General features: G+C 36.6%; 5 protein-coding genes and 4 non-coding genes across 9 annotated transcripts; 5 read left to right on the top strand and 4 right to left on the bottom strand.

Moving 5' to 3' along the window:
- The first annotated feature begins 692 nt into the window (after positions 1-692).
- On the top strand, positions 693-10,376 carry LOC123421238 (photosystem I assembly protein Ycf3). The gene is made up of 3 exons (XM_045107518.1): positions 693-8,136; positions 8,896-9,123; positions 9,847-10,376. Exons 1-3 carry the CDS (start codon positions 8,013-8,015, stop codon positions 10,005-10,007), a joined length of 513 nt encoding a protein of 170 aa, XP_044963453.1. The 5' UTR covers positions 693-8,012; the 3' UTR covers positions 10,008-10,376.
- TRNAF-GAA lies at positions 4,359-4,431 on the bottom strand. Its single transcript has one exon. It is a non-coding gene; the product is annotated as a tRNA-Phe (tRNA).
- Positions 6,028-6,100, top strand: TRNAT-UGU. The gene has a single exon. It is a non-coding gene; the product is annotated as a tRNA-Thr (tRNA).
- Positions 7,316-7,402, bottom strand: TRNAS-GGA. Its single transcript has one exon. It is a non-coding gene; the product is annotated as a tRNA-Ser (tRNA).
- Positions 10,377-10,480: 104 nt separating the features above from the next.
- LOC123421231 (photosystem I P700 chlorophyll a apoprotein A1) lies at positions 10,481-12,930 on the top strand. Its single transcript, XM_045107512.1, has one exon. It carries the CDS (start codon positions 10,678-10,680, stop codon positions 12,928-12,930), a length of 2,253 nt encoding a protein of 750 aa, XP_044963447.1. The 5' UTR covers positions 10,481-10,677.
- On the top strand, positions 12,860-16,005 carry LOC123421232 (photosystem I P700 chlorophyll a apoprotein A2). The gene has a single exon (XM_045107513.1). The coding sequence runs from the start codon at positions 12,956-12,958 to the stop codon at positions 15,158-15,160; it is 2,205 nt and encodes a 734-aa protein (XP_044963448.1). The 5' UTR covers positions 12,860-12,955; the 3' UTR covers positions 15,161-16,005.
- Positions 16,006-16,010: 5 nt separating this feature from the next.
- On the top strand, positions 16,011-16,082 carry TRNAR-UCU. The gene has a single exon. It is a non-coding gene; the product is annotated as a tRNA-Arg (tRNA).
- A 19-nt stretch (positions 16,083-16,101) lies between these two features.
- LOC123421233 (ATP synthase subunit alpha, chloroplastic) lies at positions 16,102-17,825 on the bottom strand. Its single transcript, XM_045107514.1, has one exon. The coding sequence runs from the start codon at positions 17,720-17,722 to the stop codon at positions 16,208-16,210; it is 1,515 nt and encodes a 504-aa protein (XP_044963449.1). The 5' UTR covers positions 17,723-17,825; the 3' UTR covers positions 16,102-16,207.
- A 2,326-nt stretch (positions 17,826-20,151) lies between these two features.
- Positions 20,152-21,719, bottom strand: LOC123421237 (ATP synthase subunit a, chloroplastic). The gene has a single exon (XM_045107517.1). It carries the CDS (start codon positions 21,323-21,325, stop codon positions 20,465-20,467), a length of 861 nt encoding a protein of 286 aa, XP_044963452.1. The 5' UTR covers positions 21,326-21,719; the 3' UTR covers positions 20,152-20,464.
- Between the last annotated feature and the right edge of the window lie 1,150 nt (positions 21,720-22,869).

Here is a 22,869-nt window from a genome sequence, read left to right as displayed (position 1 = left end):
AACCACGCCCCTATTAACACAGCAGTAGATATGGGTCCTTTGAGAATACGCCTCCTCAACGACCAATGGTTAACGGCGGTTCTGTGGAGCGGTTTTGCGAGAATAGTTAATAATGAGATCATCATTTTAGGAAATGATGCGGAACTGGGTAGTGATATTGATCCGGAAGAAGCTCAAAAGGCACTTGAAATAGCCGAAGCTAACTTGAGTAAAGCTGAGGGTACGAAAGATTTGGTTGAAGCGAAGCTCGCTCTCAGACGAGCTAGGATACGAATCGAGGCTGTCAATTGGATTCCCCCATCCAATTGAAGACAATCCAGTGGTTTATAGTTGATACAAAGAAAAAGGGAAGAGGGGTAGAAAAAGTTATTAGATAGCGAAGCGAAGTAAGTCCAATGCTATCTAGTAATTTTTCTACCTACTTACCTACTATTGGATTTGAACCAATGACTCCCGCCGTATGAAAGCAATACTCTAACCACTGAGTTAAGTAGGCAATTTATCACCACAAAGGAAGACCCATTACTTCGATCGATTATATATTGAATCCCTTTTCTAAGCAATACCGCTCTGTTATTGGTCTGTTATATACTAAATACTAAACTAAATACTAAACAGATACAGATCAAAGGGATATCCTCTGGCATTAGAAAATATTCATCTTGACAAGAAATTCTCTATATGTTAAGATATCTCTGATAAGGGCTATAGCTCAGTTCGGTAGAGCAACTCGTTTACACGTGCGCCAATGCTTTTCAAAGGAGCTTATTATGCAATGAACATAATCGATCTTATTGCAAAATCAATGTCTTACTTCATAGATTCGAGAGAATAGGAGAACAGTAGCCTGACAAACAGTCGGTTCAGTCCGATTCAGGTGCCAATTCAGGTGCCTAATCAAATAGAACCCTTATGGATTTGCTAGTTGATAAGGTAAATATCCAGCCCACTAAATGCTAGGCGTAATGAGGATAAGGGCCTCCAAAAAACTTCTTTTCGTTCTATGAACTTTAAGGTGTATGAAGTCTCATAGTTAACTCTTGCAGTGGAACGATAGAGACTCCATTTCACTTAGGTTGATTTAATTTAGACCAGAGGCAGACCTAAGTCAAGGTAATCCTCCTTTGAAACACTTTGGTATTGCTCCTAGATAGATCATAATACAAAAAATCAATCAGAGCACAGGGAGCCATCTCATTATCTTTCCGTAAAGAAAAACTATGGTGGACTAACTGATCTTTAAATCAGTTTATGAAAGAGCCCAATGCAAAAAAATGCATGTTGGGTCTTTGAAACAGTTCAAATCATTTCGATAATAATCCGTTTGATCTGTTTTACCGAGAAGGTCTACGGTTCGAATCCGTATAGCCCTAATATGCCCTTTTTTCTATTTTAGGATCTCTATCCTATGTTTTCTTTAGTTTAGTATAGTTTTCATTTTCGCATTAGTATTTGTTTATAGACTGGATAGGCGCCTGCGACATAGAATAGAGATAAAAGCATTACCAAAGGCTCATTCATCGAAAATCAAAATCATACAGACAGGAAAAGAAAAACGAAAAATAGAAAAAATAAAGTAAAGAGTAAATAAGAAAACAGAATATTCTGTCTCATAGTTCTGAAATAGAGTTCTTTATTTTTATTTTTATAGTATTACTTCTCATTATACTGCATAGATTAGTCCTACTATCTTAATTAGGTTCTAATTATTCTAATTAGTAGTATTCTCATTTTTATTTAATAGTCTCTTATTATTATTAAATAGTAAATAAAGGATAGAGCTATTCTTTTTTTATAGAGATTCTAGAGAAAGCGAGACAAAGTGAAACGATAAAGTTTTCTTTATATAAGAATTAGATCTACATACACCATATCTAAATAGAATGGAAATCCAAAAGAAAGGGAGTTGGGATTCCATTGGATGAATCTTTAAAGAAGATGCAGCACAGAGGAAACAAAGGCTAAACTAAGCGCTTTTGTTTGAACAAAAAAGATTCTTGTTTCACCGAGGAAAAGAGAGAAGTTCTGGATAAATTGACAATGCTGAATTGAATTGACTAATTTAAGTTCCGCCTATTCCACATTAATGGGAGTACATTATGTTTCTGCTTCACGAATATGATATTTTTTGGACATTTCTAATAATAGCAAGCCTTATTCCTATTTTGGCATTTTCGATTTCAGGGCTTTTAGCCCCGGTTAGTGAAGGACCAGAGAAGCTTTCTAGTTATGAATCGGGTATAGAACCCATGGGAGGGGCTTGGGTACAATTCCGAATACGCTATTATATGTTTGCGCTCGTTTTTGTTGTTTTTGATGTGGAAACCGTCTTTCTATACCCTTGGGCAATGAGTTTCGACGTATTGGGTGTATCCGTTTTTATCGAAGCTTTGATTTTCGTGCTTATCTTAGTTGTCGGTTTAGTTTATGCATGGCGAAAAGGAGCCTTGGAATGGTCTTAACTGAATATTTAGACAAAAAAAAAGAAGGAAAAGATTCTATTGAGACAGTTATGAATTTGATTGAGTTTCCCTTACTTGACCAAACAAGTTCCAATTCTGTTATTTCAACTACACTAAATGATCTTTCGAATTGGTCAAGACTCTCCAGTTTATGGCCCCTTCTATACGGTACCAGTTGTTGTTTCATTGAATTTGCTTCATTAATAGGTTCACGATTCGATTTTGATCGTTATGGATTGGTACCAAGATCAAGTCCTAGGCAAGCAGACCTAATTTTAACAGCCGGTACGGTAACAATGAAAATGGCTCCGTCTTTAGTGAGATTATACGAGCAAATGCCTGAACCAAAATACGTCATTGCTATGGGAGCCTGTACTATTACAGGGGGAATGTTCAGTACGGATTCCTATAGTACTGTTCGGGGAGTTGATAAGTTAATTCCTGTGGATGTCTACTTGCCGGGCTGCCCTCCTAAACCGGAGGCAGTTATAGATGCCCTAACAAAACTTCGTAAGAAGATATCGCGAGAAATAGTTGAGGATCGAACTCTATCTCAAAATAAAAAAAGATGTTTTACTACCAGTCACAAGCTTTATGTTAGGCGCAGTACTCATACAGGAACTTATGAGCAAGAATTGCTCTATCAATCACCATCGACATTAGATATATCTTCTGAAACTTTTTTAAAATCCAAAAGTCCAGTACCTTCCTACAAATTAGTGAATTAGGAGGGGGGGGCTCTTTTGTGTAGAAAAAGAAAAAGCAGAGCAATCTTTCAAACTTGCATCCGAAATGGGAAATATTTATACAAAGAGGGAGAGATGAAGACAATGCAGCAGGGTTGGTTATCTAATTGGCTAGTCAAACATGAGGTGGTTCATAGATCTTTGGGCTTTGATCACCGAGGAATAGAGACTTTACAAATAAAAGCAGGGGATTGGGATTCCATTGCTGTCATTTTATATGTATATGGTTATAATTATTTACGCTCCCAATGTGCTTATGATGTAGCACCCGGTGGATCTTTAGCTAGCGTGTATCATCTTACAAGAATACAATACGGTATAGATAATCCAGAAGAAGTCTGCATAAAAGTCTTTGCCCAAAAGGATAATCCTAGAATTCCGTCTGTCTTCTGGATTTGGAGAAGTGCCGATTTTCAAGAACGCGAATCTTATGATATGGTGGGAATCTCTTATGATAATCATCCGCGCCTTAAACGTATCCTAATGCCTGAAAGTTGGATAGGCTGGCCCTTACGTAAGGACTATATAACCCCCAATTTTTATGAAATACAAGATGCTCATTGAATGATAAGAAATTCGTGCTCACTTATACAACACAACTCCAGATTTTATTCAAGTCAAGGAATATTTTTAGGTTCTTTTCCTAGATGAAACGGAATACCTATTTATAATTAATTCCTATTATACAAAAGCATTCCAGATAGACTGAGCCAAAAAAGGGTTTCATTTGGATTCCCCTATTTTGAAAATCACATATTAATTTCCTTCATATGAACAGAAAAATAGGATGACTCAAAGAAGTTCTCTACCAGGAACTTTGTATCGCGCACATGACTTAGCACAACTAGGAAAATAAGATAAGATAAAGATAAGCAAGACTAAAAAAATATTCGTCGGAATAGTGGAATACAAAATAAAGAAACGCAAAAAAATAAAGGGGAACCTAATCTCACCCCCTTCCTTATCATAAAGAAAGGGTATATTTTAAAACTTCTCTAAAAAGAAGTGCCTCTATATTTATATTATAGATTTATCCACTTAGATGAATAAATCATACTCTATCTATATTATATATTATTAATAAATATGTATCACAATCCATCTCGAGGTATTTGGATCAATACCTATTCGGTGGATCTTTTTTTTTCTCTGCCAGGAACCAGATTTGAACTGGTGACACGAGGATTTTCAGTCCTCTGCTCTACCAACTGAGCTATCCTGACCTTTTCTTGTGCATCATCCTAGTAGAGTATTTGTATCTATGTCAATTAAAAGGACTAAAAAATCAATTAAAGTATTTCAAATTCAAAATTTGAAAGGGGGGGGGTAGCCCTATGCATTGTGCATGGTTTACTTAAATAATACTTAAAAATAGAGTGAATAACCAAGATTTCTTGCCGATACTCTAATAAAAAAGAAATCTATTCAATGAATAGGATAAGATCCATTGAGTTCTCTTCGCATTCCTTTCCTTTGTGAAAGAGTAGAATGAGAAAGCTAATGAATCTTAAACCCATTGATAAAAAGAAAAAAAAAGAGGATTTGGGGATAGAGGGACTTGAACCCTCACAACTTAAAAAGTCGACGGATTTTCCTTTTACTAGAAATTTCATTGTTGTCAGTATTGACATGTAGAATGGGACTCTCTCTTTGTCCTCGTCCGATTAATCCACTTTCTTTTTAAAAGTTCTCAAAACTTTGAATTTGAATTGAAGAATTTGATTATTCAATATTCGAATGGAGTGGATTCACAATAATTCAAAATAAAATTATGATATGAGTTTTTTATTTCATAATCATTTCGAATTTTATTTTGAAATTTTAAAAAAGATAAAGAACCTATATTATAATATGAGTTCTGTGATTAATCGTTTGCTATGTCAGTATCTATACGTGTTTATTAAATGTATAAAGTATAAAACCCCTCTTTCTCTAATTTAGAATTAGAAGGAATTCCACTAACAACACAACGTAATTAACTCGATTCGTTAGAACAGCTTCCATTGAGTCTCTGCACCTATCCTTTTCCTTTGTATTCTAGTTCGAGAATCCCTTCTCAAAACACGGATTTGGCTCAGGATTGCCCTTTTTTAATTCCAGGGTTTCTCTGAATTTGGAAGTTACCACTTAGCAGGTTTCCATACCAAGGCTCAATACAATCAAGTCCGTAGCGTCTACCGATTTCGCCATATCCCCACTTCCCTCTTCTTTGAGACCAGGATTCCTTGTGTAATTTCATCCATCTCTTAGTTTTTTTTTTGAATCATTGAGTTCATCACTCAACGTAGTCTAGCAGTTCAGTTCGACTCTATTTGAGAGACCCCGCTTGCTTATTGCAATTCTGAATTACATTGATTCTATCCTTGATGTATTTGCAATTCAATCCGAATCAATATATCCAAAACTTTTTATCTCCCCCACCTCCCGTCTTACTTTTTTATAGTATTCGAAATTATACTATAACGCTGGATATTTATTCTTTTTTTCTAATCAGAATTATCAATTTTATTTACTCTGACTTTATGTTCCCCTTAGTGAAATATTAATCCTCAAATTATTAACAAATAATAAAGTCTATAATGATCGAATGAAAATACCCATAAAGTCTATAATTTTCTTTTTAAATATCCTATAGTTAAGCATATCAAGCTAACTTTATCTTTAAGAAGTTTTAGTATTTTTTTATTTAGTATTTTTTTATAAGTAGAACTTCAAATTTAGAACTAGTTAATAGCTAAGAGTAATAACTAATATCTGAGATTTTACGGATTTCCTATACTATACCTATTTCTATTTGTTACACTATTTCCGTTATGTAAGCCCACTTAGCTCAGAGGTTAGAGCATCGCATTTGTAATGCGAGGGTCATCGGTTCAAATCCGATAGTCGGCTTTTTTTTTCTCTATCGATGTTCTACGAACAAGAATCTCTTTTTTTCCGAATTAAATGGAGAATCCAGGATCTTTTATGTTTTTTACCTTACTATTTTGCTAGATACAAAACAATAAAATAAATAATATATATACAAAAAATACAAAAAATACAGATTTTGATGAAATTCCATTTTTTGTGGTACTTTAGTTGATTTTACTCTGTTTATCCTGTAGTTTAATTCAGTTTTAATTTCGATGTATTCTGTAATGTAAATACAATGAAATTAATTGTGTAAAATGAAATTTCAATAAAAAAAAGGAGTCTTCATGTCCCGTTATCGAGGACCTCGTTTAAAAAAAATACGCCGTTTGGGAGCTTTACCAGGACTCACTAGAAAAACACCTAAATCCGGAAGTAATCTTAAAAAAAAATTCAATTCTGGGAAAAAGGAGCAATATCGTATTCGTCTTCAAGAAAAACAGAAATTGCGTTTTCATTATGGTCTGACAGAACGACAATTACTTAGATATGTACATATCGCTGGAAAAGCAAAAAGGTCAACAGGCCAGGTTTTACTACAATTACTTGAAATGCGTTTGGATAATATCCTTTTTCGATTGGGTATGGCTTCAACCATTCCTGGGGCCCGCCAATTAGTCAACCATAGACATATTTTAGTTAATGGCCGTATAGTCAATATACCAAGTTTTCGTTGCAAACCCCGAGATATTATTACTACGAAAGATAACCAAAGATCAAAAGGTCTGGTTCAAAATTATATTGCTTCATCGGACCCGGGGAAATTGCCAAGCCATTTGACGATTGACACATTGGAATATAAAGGACTAGTAAATAAAATCCTAGATAGGAAGTGGGTCGGTCTCAAAATAAATGAGTTGTTAGTTGTAGAATATTACTCTCGTCAGACTTGAACTTAATGAAAAAAGGAAAGGTTCATAGAATTTTCTTCCCCTTCCCCTTTCCCCGAACTAAATAGCCCTAAGACCATTACCATTAATTCGTATTTTCCCATCAACTAGCTAAAATTGATTAACCCTAGGATTAGGATCCTTTTTGCTTTTTTCCTCTATGTTTACATACCACAGTAATTTGCTATAGAGAATTTTTAATTTCTATTAAATAAAAATAAGATAATATAAGATATTATTACTGGAATAAATTGCTATTTGATTTGATACATTGTGATCCTTAACGTTGATGAATTAAGAAAAACGGAAAGAGAGGGATTCGAACCCTCGGTAAACAAAAGTCTACATAGCAGTTCCAATGCTACGCCTTGAACCGCTCGGCCATCTTTCCTACATAACTTATTATGGAAAATAAACTGAGTGAATAGCGAGTTTTCTTATTCCTGCAGTACAGGTACAACCGCAACCGCTCGGGGGTTCCCTAGTTCTATTGGAAAAATTCCTTTTGATCTAGGTGGAAGGATACAGGATTTTTTACTAGAAATTGCGCTCGCTATAAAATAAAAGTTTTAATTTAGGTTTTCCCGCAACTAAAGAAAAAGAGAATGCAAGAATTCTTCTTATTGCATAATAAAATAAAGAAACCTTAGAATTCCGTTTGCATAAGATACGCTACACCATTGAAATCAAAAATAGAGTATGAGACAATTAATAACTTTGAAAACACGAAATAGTTGATGACATAAGTTGTTGTTCAGAAATAGGAAAGTGGAATGAAATCCAGTCTTAGTCAAATATTGCATATCTCTTCGTGTCCAAGCAGAAGGAAAAGGATACAATTTGAGCTGAGCGGAAAATCCATATCTCTCTTATCCATTTAAAACATATGGATTTAGAGCATATGGATCAATCTATTTATAATTATAAGAATCGAATGTGTTTGTTTTTATGTTATTTTGTGAAGGAATGAAAACAATTCTATATAGAATGGCTTGGGAATTATGCCTAGATCCCGTGTAAATGGAAATTTCATTGATAAGACCTTCTCAATTATAGCCAATATTTTATTGCGAATAATTCCGACAACCTCAGGAGAAAAAAAGGCATTTACTTATTATAGAGATGGTGCGATTTGACTCTTTTTTTTTTTGCTTTTTTTTAGACCTACCTATACCTCAGTCTTAGGAAAAAGAAAAGGGGTTGGCATAGAGAGAACCAAATTTGTAAAGCAAGCAAACCCACGCTTCGGGAAGGTGAGGCGAACTAACAATTCCTTCCGTCGTGTATCCTCGATTGATGCGGCTTCAGATACTTCAATTGTAGATTTGAGTATTGAGCGAAAGGTTACACCTACAGGATATGGTATGGTATGGATTACAGGCCACTCTATTAGTATCCGTAGGCAGCATAGGGGAGAAAAGCACTACACCTAGAAATAGGAATCAACAAGAGAAAAACTTTGGTAGAAATTACCCCTTTCCTGATCGGTATCAGGGCTGGGAAGAATGGTTGGGATAACAAACAACCATCAGGTTTGTACTTTGGATACCCCTATAACCATCAAAGATCGTTGAAGTAGCTAATTCCTCTAAATAGGAGGCGTTGAGAACAAAGAAATTATTGGAGCTATCGTTTTCCTCTAGCATTAATAGAATTCATTGGTGTTAAGAAAAACCTCTTGTGGGAAGGTTGGCTAGAGATTTCTTGGAAAAATACCAGCCCCTTTCGGTTCATAATGAGACGGGACTAATTCTATTTTGATTCTATAGATTAAGATTATTTCGCTTAGTACTATTATGTACAGAAGGGAGGAGCCGTATGAGATGAAAACCTCATGTACGGTTTTGGAACGGAGATTTTTTGAATAGAATGAACGACCGTAACGGATGTTGGCTCAATCCGAAGGAAATTATGCGGAAGCTTTGCAAAATTATTATGAAGCTACGCGACTAGAAATCGATCCCTATGATCGAAGTTATATACTCTATAACATAGGCCTTATACACACAAGCAATGGAGAGCATACAAAGGCTTTGGAATATTATTTCCGGGCACTAGAACGAAACCCCTTCTTACCGCAAGCTTTTAATAATATGGCCGTGATCTGTCATTACGTGCGACTATCTCCACTATAGAAAGACAAAAAAAGAGAGGATCAAATTTTCTAGTAAATACTGGAAAAAAGGGCTTTCTACATAGGGATCGTAAAAACAACGATTTTTCCCTATCAGCTGTAGGAAGGAAGGACACTTCACGAGAATCAAAAAACGAAGAAAGTATGGCCTATACTACTACTCTATGGATAAAGTTTCTCAAATTGATAGAGAAAGCACCGTAAAGATCAATTAGTGAGCGACTGGGTCGATACAACTAAAAAAAACTGCTTACTTATCCCATGATATGGGGCAAAATTTAGGAATCCGCTTATGTAATAGAGCCGATCCACTAAGGGATTAAGCAGCGGTGTAGTATCAGATCCCAAAGATAGTAAGTTCTTTTTTCTTTCTTATGGAAAAAAGTCTTTTTCAAGGATTCTATAGAGATTTCATATATGAAACCGGGATAGTTACCTTTCAGAAAATTTGAACGAAGGCTCTATATCTATCTATGCTTCATTCTTCTGAAGGTGGGAAAAAAGATCAAACTAATTATTGAGAAAAATTAGGGTTTGAAACTTAGGTAATTAATTTCTTCTGCTTAACACAAGAACAAATTGGATCGATTTTTGATAAATCGAATTCAGTTAAGATAGGGGAAATTAAGATAGCAATTTCTGAGCCGTATGAGGTAGGAAACTCTCAAGTACGGTTCTAAGGGAAGGAACTGCCTATTCCGACCGAGGAGAACAGGCCATTCTAGAGGGTGATTCGGAAATTGCGGAAGCTTGGTTTGATCAAGCTGCTGAATATTGGAAACAAGCTATAGCGCTTACTCCGGGAAATTATATTGAAGCACAAAACTGGTTGAAGATTACGAAGCGCTTTGAATTTGAATAAGACCATGCTCCTTTTTTTTCCTAAAATGGATGGTTTGGTTGTTGATCCATTAATCAAATAAATTAGGTCGTAAGATCGAATCAAGAATTTCATTATATCCATTTCTTATACCTTCTATTTTATAAGAATTTCATAAGAATAAACCATAGGGATAGGGTCTAGAATAGAAGTAATAAAGTGAATAAAAAAAAGGGGGCCAATCTAAATATTGCTAATATATTAGAACCATCTTATTAATAATTCTAATGAGTTATCTTGGAATTTAGAATCAAATAAAAAATAAAAAACCCTATATTATGCTCAAGGAAAGTAGATATAGATAGGAGCTTATGCCCTAAAAAAAAATACACTAGTTTCTTAAATTTAAAATAAAAAAGATTTTTTCTTACGCCGAGAAATATTTGTTTTTTCAAGATAAACAATGTCCGTTAGGCACCTAACCTTTATGTCATAATAGATCCGAACACTTGCCTCGGATTGACTTTAATATATAATTGCTCCAGTGAATAACTAAAAAAAAAGAAGGGTGGTAGTATAGTAAAGAAAAGAACTAATCACAATATCTATCTTTCAAAATCTATCTTTCAAAATCTATCTTTCAAAGATTCACTAAAAAAAAAGACAGTTGGCGGGTCTCTTTGTATGTCTTGTCCGGAAAGAGGAGGAGTTAATGATTATTCGTTCGCCGGAACCAGAAGTAAAAATTGTTGTGGATAGGGATCCTGTAAAAACATCTTTTGAGGAATGGGCGAGACCCGGCCATTTCTCAAGAACACTAGCTAAGGGCCCTGATACTACCACTTGGATCTGGAACCTACATGCTGATGCTCACGATTTCGATAGTCATACTGGTGATTTGGAGGAGATTTCTAGAAAAGTTTTTAGTGCTCATTTCGGGCAACTTTCCATTATCTTTCTTTGGTTGAGTGGCATGTACTTTCATGGTGCCCGTTTTTCCAATTATGAAGCATGGCTAAGTGATCCTACTCACATTGGACCCAGTGCTCAGGTAGTTTGGCCTATAGTAGGGCAAGAAATATTGAATGGTGATGTAGGTGGGGGTTTCCGAGGAATCCAAATAACCTCTGGTTTTTTTCAGCTTTGGCGAGCATCTGGAATAACTAGTGAATTACAACTCTATTGTACTGCAATTGGTGCATTGGTTTTTGCAGCGTTAATGCTTTTTGCTGGTTGGTTCCATTATCACAAAGCCGCTCCCAAATTGGCCTGGTTCCAAGATGTAGAATCCATGTTGAATCACCACTTAGCGGGATTATTAGGACTTGGGTCTCTTTCTTGGGCGGGACACCAAATTCATGTATCTTTACCAATTAACCAATTTCTTGACGCTGGGGTGGATCCTAAAGAGATACCACTTCCTCATGAATTTATCTTGAATCGGGACCTTTTGGCTCAACTTTATCCTAGTTTTGCCGAAGGAGCAACCCCTTTTTTCACTTTAAATTGGTCCAAATACGCAGAATTTCTGACTTTTCGTGGAGGACTAGATCCAGTAACCGGTGGTCTCTGGCTGACCGATATTGCACACCATCATTTAGCTATTGCTATTCTTTTCCTAATCGCAGGTCATATGTATAGGACCAACTGGGGTATTGGCCATGGACTTAAAGATATTTTGGAGGCTCACAAGGGCCCATTTACAGGACAAGGCCATAAGGGTCTTTATGAAATCTTAACAACGTCATGGCATGCTCAATTATCTCTTAACCTAGCTATGCTAGGCTCTACAACCATTGTTGTAGCTCATCATATGTATTCTATGCCTCCCTATCCATACCTAGCTACTGACTATGGTACACAACTTTCCTTGTTCACACACCACATGTGGATTGGCGGATTTCTAATAGTCGGTGCTGCTGCACATGCAGCAATTTTTATGGTAAGAGACTATGATCCAACTACTCGATACAACGATCTATTAGATCGCGTCCTTAGACACCGCGATGCAATCATATCCCACCTTAACTGGGTATGTATATTTCTAGGTTTTCACAGTTTTGGCTTGTACATTCATAATGATACCATGAGTGCTTTAGGCCGTCCACAAGATATGTTTTCGGATACCGCCATACAATTACAACCTATCTTTGCTCAATGGGTACAAAATATCCATGCTACTGCGCCTGGCGTAACAGCTCCTGGTGCAACAACAAGTACTAGCTTAACGTGGGGAGGCGGCGAGTTAGTAGCAGTAGGTGGCAAAGTGGCTTTGTTACCGATTCCATTAGGAACCGCAGATTTTTTAGTCCATCACATTCATGCATTTACCATACATGTGACTGTATTAATACTTTTGAAAGGTGTTTTATTTGCTCGGAGTTCCCGTTTGATACCCGATAAAGCAAATCTAGGTTTTCGCTTTCCTTGCGATGGGCCTGGCCGAGGGGGAACATGTCAAGTATCTGCTTGGGATCATGTTTTCTTAGGTTTATTCTGGATGTACAATGCAATTTCGGTAGTCATTTTCCATTTCAGTTGGAAAATGCAGTCGGATGTTTGGGGTACCATAAGTGATCAAGGGGTGGTAACTCATATTACAGGGGGAAACTTTGCACAGAGTTCCATTACGATTAATGGGTGGCTTCGAGATTTCTTGTGGGCACAGGCATCGCAAGTCATTCAGTCTTATGGTTCTTCATTATCTGCATATGGTCTTTTTTTCTTAGGTGCTCATTTTGTCTGGGCCTTCAGTTTAATGTTTTTATTCAGCGGCCGTGGTTATTGGCAAGAACTCATTGAATCTATCGTTTGGGCTCATAACAAATTAAAAGTTGCTCCTGCTACTCAGCCTAGAGCCTTGAGCATTATACAAGGACGTGCTGTAGGAGTAACCCATTACCTTCTGGGTGGAATTGCCACGACATGGGCATTCTTCTTAGCGAGAATTATTGCAGTAGGATAGTGGCTAGGAGGATTTGAAAGGCATTATGGAATTAAGATTTCCCAGGTTTAGCCAAGGCTTAGCTCAGGACCCCACTACTCGTCGTATTTGGTTTGGTATTGCTACCGCACATGATTTCGAAAGTCATGATGATATTACTGAAGAACGTCTTTATCAGAACATTTTTGCTTCTCACTTTGGGCAATTAGCAATAATCTTTCTATGGACGTCCGGAAATCTGTTTCATGTAGCTTGGCAAGGAAATTTTGAATCATGGATACAGGATCCTTTACACGTAAGACCTATTGCTCATGCGATTTGGGATCCTCATTTTGGTCAACCCGCTGTGGAAGCCTTTACTCGAGGAGGTGCTGCTGGTCCAGTGAATATTGCTTATTCTGGGGTTTATCAGTGGTGGTATACAATAGGATTACGCACCAATGAAGATCTTTATACTGGAGCTCTTTTTCTATTATTTCTTTCTACGCTGTCCTTAATAGCGAGTTGGTTACATCTACAACCCAAATGGAAACCAAGCCTTTCGTGGTTCAAAAACGCGGAATCTCGTCTCAATCATCATTTGTCAGGACTTTTCGGGGTAAGTTCTTTGGCTTGGACAGGACATTTAGTTCATGTTGCTATTCCCGCATCCAGGGGGGAGTACGTTCGATGGAATAATTTCTTAGATGTATTACCCTATCCCCAGGGGTTGGGACCCCTTTTGACGGGTCAGTGGAATCTTTATGCCCAAAACCCTGATTCGAGTAATCATTTATTTGGTACCGCTCAAGGAGCGGGAACTGCCATTCTAACTCTTCTTGGGGGATTCCATCCACAAACACAAAGTTTGTGGCTGACTGATATGGCTCACCATCATTTAGCTATTGCATTTATTTTTCTCATTGCCGGTCACATGTATCGAACTAACTTCGGAATTGGGCACAGTATTAAAGATCTTTTAGAAGCGCATACTCCTCCGGGGGGTCGATTAGGGCGTGGGCATAAGGGCCTTTATGACACAATCAACAATTCGATTCATTTTCAGTTAGGTCTTGCTCTAGCTTCTTTAGGGGTTATTACTTCCTTAGTAGCTCAACATATGTACTCTTTACCTCCTTATGCATTCATAGCACAAGACTTTACTACTCAAGCTGCTTTATATACTCATCACCAATATATTGCGGGGTTCATCATGACAGGGGCTTTTGCTCATGGAGCTATTTTTTTCATTAGGGATTACAATCCGGAACAGAATGAGGATAATGTATTGGCAAGAATGTTAGACCATAAAGAAGCTATCATATCTCATTTAAGTTGGGCTAGCCTCTTTCTAGGATTCCATACCTTGGGCCTTTATGTTCATAACGACGTCATGCTTGCTTTTGGTACTCCAGAAAAGCAAATCTTGATCGAACCTATATTTGCCCAATGGATACAATCTGCTCATGGCAAGACGACATATGGGTTCGATATACTCTTATCTTCAACGAATGGCCCCGCTTTCAATGCGGGTCGAAGCCTATGGTTGCCCGGATGGTTGAATGCTGTTAATGAGAATAGTAATTCGCTTTTCTTAACAATAGGACCTGGGGATTTCTTGGTTCATCATGCTATTGCTCTAGGTTTGCATACAACTACATTGATTTTAGTAAAGGGCGCTTTAGACGCACGCGGTTCCAAATTAATGCCGGATAAAAAGGATTTTGGGTATAGTTTTCCTTGTGACGGCCCAGGGCGCGGCGGTACTTGTGATATTTCTGCTTGGGACGCATTTTATTTGGCAGTTTTCTGGATGTTAAATACCATTGGGTGGGTTACTTTTTATTGGCATTGGAAACATATCACATTATGGCAGGGCAACGTTTCACAATTTAATGAATCCTCCACTTATTTGATGGGATGGTTAAGAGATTACCTATGGTTAAACTCTTCACAACTTATCAATGGATATAATCCTTTTGGGATGAATAGTTTATCGGTATGGGCTTGGATGTTCTTATTTGGACATCTTGTTTGGGCTACTGGATTTATGTTCTTAATTTCTTGGCGGGGGTATTGGCAGGAATTAATTGAGACTTTAGCATGGGCTCATGAACGCACACCTTTAGCTAATTTAATTCGCTGGAGAGATAAGCCTGTGGCTCTTTCCATTGTGCAAGCAAGATTGGTTGGATTAGCTCACTTTTCCGTGGGTTATATATTCACTTATGCAGCTTTCTTGATTGCCTCAACATCAGGCAAGTTTGGTTAATTTAGTTTGTTTTTTTGTACTGTATCAGCACCTAGTTCATTACTCTTGATAGAGAGGGAGGATCCGCCTTCTTAAATTTCTTTTTCTATTTATTTTTCCATCTAGGATTAGAACCGTATACTTGATAATAATAGCAACGGCACATTATGGCAAAAAAGAGTTTGATTCAGAGGGAGAAGAAGCGGCAGAAATTAGAACAGAAATATCATTTGATTCGTCAATCTTTAAAAAAAAAGATAAGAAGCAAAGTTTCTCCCTTGAGTTTGAGTGAAAAAACGAAAATGCGAGAAAAATTGCAATCCCTACCGCGTAATAGTGCACCTACACGCCTTCATCGACGTTGTTTTTTGACCGGAAGACCTAGAGCTAACTATCGACATTTTGGGCTATCCGGACACGTACTTCGAGAAATGGTTTATGAATGTTTATTACCGGGTGCAACAAGATCCAGTTGGTAAGGATAAAATACCCTTTCGTATTTGTATGGATTTCTGGAATTGATAATCATAGAGGAGCCCTCTTTACCATTCTGTATAAATGGACTATTCTATTTGTATAGATATGGTAGAGGGACGTATCGAACCCTCTTTTATCCACTAGTTACCCCTCTTTAGTTTAAGAGTATAGAGCAGTTTGGTAGCTCATAAGTCTCATAACCTTGGGGTTGCGGGTTCGATTCCCACTACCGGCCCCATACTCCTTCTTTAATGATATATGCATGATATATACATCATCCATTTGTATCTGGATTTTTTGATTTCCTAAAAGAGTTTTGGTCTAACAGTTTTTTCTCGGAAGAAGACAACAAATAAAAGAAAGAATAAAAGAAAGAATAAAATACGAAAGAAAAGCGTCCATTGTCTAATGGATAGGACAGAGGTCTTCTAAACCTTTGGTATAGGTTCAAATCCTATTGGACGCAATCTTATTTCTATCTATTCTTTAAATAACTATACTAAACTAAAAACAAAGAAAACTTTTTTGCATGATTCAAATAACAAGAGTAGACATGCAAAATAACAAGAGTAGATATGCCAAATTTATTTGTTACTGAAGGGAAAACCGTTCCAGCTGTTCCTGAATAGCTTCCTTCAAAAGGATTTCCGCTTGCTCGGTGAATGTCTTGCTAGAAGATATAATTTCTTGGAATTGAGGTTTAGTATCTTTTAGGTGTTTACGTAACTCATCCAGAAATTTATTTACCTGTTCGATTTCTAACGAATCAAGATATCCTCTTGTTCCGGTATAAATAGTAGCTATCTGCTCTTCCACTGGGAGAGGATTTGCCTGGGATTGTTTAAGCAATTCCCTTAATCGTCGACCCCTTGCCAATTGATTCTGACTTGTTTTATCGAGAGCAGAGGCGAATTGTGCAAAGGCTTGTAACTCTGCGAATTGAGCTAGTTCCAATTTTGATTTGCCAGCTACTTGTTTCATGGCTTTAATTTGAGCCGCGGATCCTACTCTGGAAACAGAAATACCCACATTAATAGCGGGTCGAATTCCGGCATTGAATAGATCCGCCGATAAGAATATTTGTCCATCTGTAATGGAGATTACATTAGTAGGAATATAGGCGGAAACGTCTCCAGATTGAGTCTCAACTATTGGTAAAGCGGTCATACTTCCTTCGCCTAAAAGAGAATTTAATTTAGCGGCTCTTTCTAAAAGGCGTGAATGCAAATAAAAAACATCCCCTGGATAAGCCTCACGGCCGGGAGGTCTTCTTAATAGAAGGGACATTTGGCGATAAGCTTGTGCCTGTTTGGAGAGATCATCATAAATTATTAAAGTATGCCGTTCGCGGTACATAAAATACTCAGCCAGGGCTGCTCCCGTATAAGGAGCGAGGTATTGTAATGTAGCAGGTGAATCCGCCATTTCAGCTACTACAATAGTGTATTCCATGGCCCCCTCCTCATGGAAAGTAGTTACTACTTGAGCTACGGAGGATGCTCTTTGACCGATAGCTACATAAACACATATTACACCTTGCCCTTTTTGATTGAGAATTGTATCTGTAGCTACTGCTGTTTTGCCAGTCTGTCTGTCCCCAATAATTAACTCTCGCTGACCGCGCCCTATAGGAATCATCGAATCGATAGCAATAAGCCCTGTTTGAAGAGGTTCGTATACGGAACGCCTGGAAATTATACTTGGAGCAGGAGATTCAATTAAGCGAGATTCGGAAGCTATAATTTCGCCTTTCCCATCAATAGGTTTAGCCAGAGCATTTACAACACGACCCAAGTAAGCCTCACTCACGGGTATCTGAGCAATTCTTCCTGTTGCTTTTACAAAACTGCCCTCTTGTATCATCAACCCATCGCCCATTAATACAATCCCAACATTTTTGGATTCCAAATTCAGAGCAATACCCCTAGTACCTTCTGCAAATTGGACTAATTCACCCGACATTATTTCACCAAGACCTATAATACGAGCAATCCCATCCCCCACTTGAACTACGCGACCTATATTCTCAATCCCTACTTTCCTATTATATTGTTCAATACGTTCGCGGAGAATTTTATGAATTTCGTCGACTCGAAGGGTTGCCATTAGTGTTTCTTGACTCTTTTTTCGAAAGCAAGGGGAAAAATAATGCCTAAATTCTAAACGAAAGTAGAAGTTCAAGGCCTAATTAATTTAATTATCTCTTCCATTCCAGGGACCCGAGAATGCCAATATTAGCACGAATCGTACGGAAATGTAACTCGGTATTCAAACAACTATTCAGAGTTCCTAGAGCTCCTTGTACGGCCTGTTGGAAAACCCGCTGTCGGACCTGATTCATTGCCCTTTGTTTTTCAAAATAAAGGGTTTCGTTTTTAGACTTTTCTAATTGTTCCAAACTAATAGAAGTAGCATTAATCAAATTTGCTTTTTCTCGTTCTATCTCAGAGTATCCATTCATTCGATACTCATCCGCTTCTAGTTCGACTTTCTGTAATCGAATCCGAGCTTTTTCGAGTTGCTCAATGGTCCCTCTACGCAATTCTTCTGAATTTCGAATAGTACTCAAGATCCTCTGTTTTCGATTATCTAATAAATCTTTTAATGAAAGTAGATTATTTTGTAAGTTTACAACTTTTATGATCTCTTCCCGAACCAAACATGAATCTTTCGATTCATTTGGCTCTCACGCTCCTTTTTTTCTTTTTTTGCTATAGCAATTTCCATATCTTTTTTTAAGTATAAGTAATGAGCCTATCCTCTATCTTATTTTTTATGTTTATATTTCAATATACCGAAACCTATATAAGACTAGATAAATATTAAGAGGACTCTTCCGCCTAGATAAAAATATATCATGGTCAGCAAAGTTGTTTCTTTATTTATATTTGCCCTTTAGTTAATAATTTCAATTTCATTAAGAAAAACTAACTAAATAAATGGAAAATGAAAATTAATAGAATTCTTTTTTTTTTTTCTTCAAATCCAAAAAATTTCTCTTTTTTATACATAGGTCGTCGATTCGGCATTGGTTAAAAAAGGGCAGGGTGCCCCTTCTTTTTTTTTCTAGTAAATAGTTCAAACCATTTTATCGATATGAGTGTTCTATATCAGATAAATTTTACATTAGCTATTTCCCGTTTAAATTCGGTACTAATACTAATATAGTTGTAGAAAGAGTACCTCTTTTTGCCTGGACTTCAAGCAGTTTAGCTTTAACCGTGTTAATGGTCTCACATTCTTGGTTTATAGAGAATCAAAATTGATTTACCAATGAGTCGCGAAATGCTATGGTTCTTCCATATGATTTCTGAATTTATTCAGAAGTAATTCGTCGAGATCGTGCACCCTTTTCTTATTTATCCGAAAAATACTAAAAAATATTCTAAAGTGCAGCCGGATAGATCCAATCTATTCTTGAAATAGACAACTCGCACACACTCCCTTTCCAAAAAAAATCAAAACACCAACCACTACAGTTAGATTTATTAGATTTGTTGCTAAAATATCGGTATTAAGCCCGAAACTGCCAGCGGATGGCCAGTGAGCTAAAAAAACGAAAGAATGGGTTACATTTTTCATATGCTCTCCTCTTATAGATAGGACGAACAAAGAACAAAGTTTTTCGATCACTTACTTCGCTCGCCCTTTTTTGATCGGTTTTTTTAATGCAAATAGATTCAATCTAGTAATTTCTTTTAGATTAAGTCTTAGGTCTTGTTTGACCGGTGAAAGGCTTCCTTTGTTGAAATGTTCCGTTCCCAAAATTCCTAAAATAAAAGGAAAAAACTTTCCACTTTCCTAAACTAAGGACGGGAAATAAGAAGGCGAGCATATCTTCTAAATTAATCATACTCAACTCAGCCCTTCCTAGAATGCGGTATTATCTGTCCCGATAAATAGATAATTCCAGGAGTAATAAATAGGAGTAAATTAAATAAAGTATTGATATAATTGGAATTGCGGAAGCAAATACCAATTTACTAAAAAAAGAAAAAAGTATCTAATCGAAATCGAAAGAACTTTTTTTTTTAGGATTAAACAAAAGGGTTCGCAAATAAAAGCGCTAGTGCCACAACTAGTCCATAAATTGTTAAAGCTTCCATAAAAGCTAGACTAAGCAATAAAGTACCTCGTATTTTACCTTCTGCTTCTGGCTGTCTCGCAATACCTTCTACAGCTTGTCCTGCAGCAGTACCTTGACCAACTCCAGGTCCAATAGAAGCAAGCCCTACGGCCAATCCAGCAGCAATAACAGAAGCAGCAGCAATTAGTGGATTCATGGTGAGTAGTTCCTCGTGTCAAAAAAAAAGAAATGGTTAAGGATACAATCAACCAAAAAATTCTTACTTCTAAGCTCTATTGGGGAGAAGTAAGTAACTAAAAAGTACAAATTGAAATCAAATTGAAATGTGAATTGTCCGAACTACATAGAAGGGAATTCTATATCCATATATCGGATTAGATAATGAATCTAACCTAGGAATATATAATATAATATCAATATCCTATATACATTTGTTTCTTCTATTTTGTTTGCATATTTTCTCATTTTCTATTGAATCGGATTCTAAAATCATTGCTTAAAGTGGAAACCCGCATAAAAGAGGACTCCACTTATAGATATTAAGGATATTTATTATAGTATAGATCTAGCCTGACTCCACCCTCCTTAATGCATATATACTTTGAAAATTCCATAATATAGTCTATTCTATTCTCTCTCCTACAACTCTAGGCTATATATTCATACGCATTTCTAACTATTGCAACCAAGCAGATTATCTGGAACATGCATGAATTGAGCTAAGCTGAAAAAAAAAATACTATATTCCAAAACTAGTCAATTCAATGATGACCCTCCATGGATTCACCTATATAGGCTGCGGCTAATGTTGCAAAAATAAGAGCTTGAATACCGCTTGTAAATAATCCAAGAAACATGACCGGTATAGGGATTACTAAGGGGACTAAAGAAACAAGAACAACAACGACTAATTCATCCGCCAATATATTCCCGAAAAGTCGAAAGCTAAGCGATAATGGTTTTGTGAAATCTTCTAGGATGTTAATTGGTAAAAGGATTGGGGTTGGTTTAATATATTTCTCGAAATAGCTCAATCCTTTTTTGCTAAGACCAGCATAAAAATATGCCGCTGACGTGAGTAAAGCTAAAGCAACAGTAGTATTTATATCATTCGTGGGCGCTGCTAATTCCCCATGGGGTAACTCTATAATTTTCCAAGGTAAAAGAGCACCCGACCAATTTGAAACAAAAATAAAAAGGAACATAGTTCCAATAAAGGGAACCCAGGGACCATATTCTTCTCCAATCTGAGTTTTGCTCAAGTCTCGAATAAACTCAAGGACATATTCAAAAAAATTCTGCCCGTCGGTCGGGATGGTTTGTGGATTCCGAACAGCTATGACAACTGAACCTAGCAAGATAGTAATTACGACCCAAGAAGTGATGAGTACCTGGGCATGAATTTGAAAACCTCCTATTTGCCAATAGAAGTGTTGGCCTACTTCTACACCCGATATATCGTATAACCCCTTGAGTGTTTTAATGGAACAAGGTATAATATTCATATTGTCCTCTGATAAAAATTGAACTTCAAAAAAGGAATTCTTTTGATTCAACCATCTCTTTCTCAACTCAGCAACTTGAACTATTAATTTGATATTTAGGATACCAAGAAAGCACATCAGATCATAATATATATCAATACCCTCTAATATATATCAATATTCCCCTTCTTTTTTCTATGCAAAACAAATTCTATGCAAAAAAAGATATAGTAAGTCATTCCATAAATCTACGCAGTTGTCCAAGAATTCACTATATATTCTTAATCAACGATTTCTTATATAGAGAGAACGGCCCTCACAAATTGAAAATACTAATTTGTTAAGAATCAATCGAATTGAAGTCATAGTGTCATCGTTGGCTGGAATCGATATATTCGCGAGATCCGGGTCACAATTTGTATCGACTAAAGAAATAGTAGGAATCCCAAAATGGCACATTCCCGAAGAGCTATATACTCTTTTTGCTGATCAAGGACGATCACAATGTCTGGCAATCTCGTCATATATTTGATCCCGCCGAGATACCTTTGTAAGGTAGATAATTTTCTCTTCAAGATTGCCACATCTCTTTTTGGGAGATGGTGGAATTTTCCCATTTTTTCTTCCGCTCTTAAGTCTCTAAATTGAGAAAGTCTAGTTTTCGTAATCGACCAATTCGTTAACATACCACTGAACCACTTTTTATTAACATAATGACAACGAGCCCTTATTGCAGCTGATGCTACTAAATCTGTTGCTCTTTTTTTGGTACCAACAATTAAGAAACTTTTTCCCTGACTTGCTGCATCAAAAACTAAATCACAAGCTTCTGATAAAAAACGGGCCGTTCTAGCGAGATTTATAATATGAGTACCTTTACGCTTTGCCGAAATGTAAGGGGCCATTTAGGATTCCATTTCTTAATACCATGACCAAAATGAACTCCTGCTTCTATCATCTCTTTCAATTAATGTTCCAATATCTTCTTGTCATTTTTTCCACACTTCCTTTTTTTTTCATCCTAACATTCCATTACGGAATTTATTTCTTTTTGAAGATTAAGAAAGATCCGAAATAGCTTGAAATAAATAAAATAATAATTGTTCTGAGAGAACCTTGTACTAAGAGTTGGCCATTGATACATTGATACATGGTATAAACAAAACCTTAATTTAATGAATTAACTGACTTGTTTTACTTATTAAAATAAAAATCTTAAAAATCTAAAATTTAACCTGTTAGTGTTCTAAGTTCAAAAGTCTAGTAAAGTAAAAAATATGTTTTATGTATCCTTAGGGTTAAATGTTAAATGGGGGTTTTTATGTCTCATAAAAATTGTTTGTTACGTCAGAATCTGAAGAAACTAATTCTGTATGGAGAAACAAAAAATCTCTCATTTCCGACGCGAATAGATTTTTTTTTTTTATTTCGAAATAAAGGTTCTTGTCTTGTGGGGAACGATGCACAAATTTTTGGAATCCGGTACCAACAGGTATAATCCCCCCAGAACTACGTTTTCTTTCAAGCCTTTCAACCAATCAATGCGACCTCGTAGGGCAGCTTTTGCTAAAACTCGAGCAGTTTCTTGAAAACTTGCTTCAGATATGAAACTTTGGGTATTCAGGGAAGCCCTTGTTATTCCCAATAAGATTGCCCGATAATAGATCGATTCATCCAAAGCT

This window comes from Hordeum vulgare, unplaced genomic scaffold, assembly GCF_904849725.1.
Source record: "Hordeum vulgare subsp. vulgare unplaced genomic scaffold, MorexV3_pseudomolecules_assembly, whole genome shotgun sequence".
In the NCBI taxonomy this organism is placed as follows: domain Eukaryota; kingdom Viridiplantae; phylum Streptophyta; class Magnoliopsida; order Poales; family Poaceae; genus Hordeum; species Hordeum vulgare.
The sequence above is the reverse complement of the archived record's forward strand: the minus strand, read 5'-3'. Positions and strand labels throughout refer to the sequence as shown.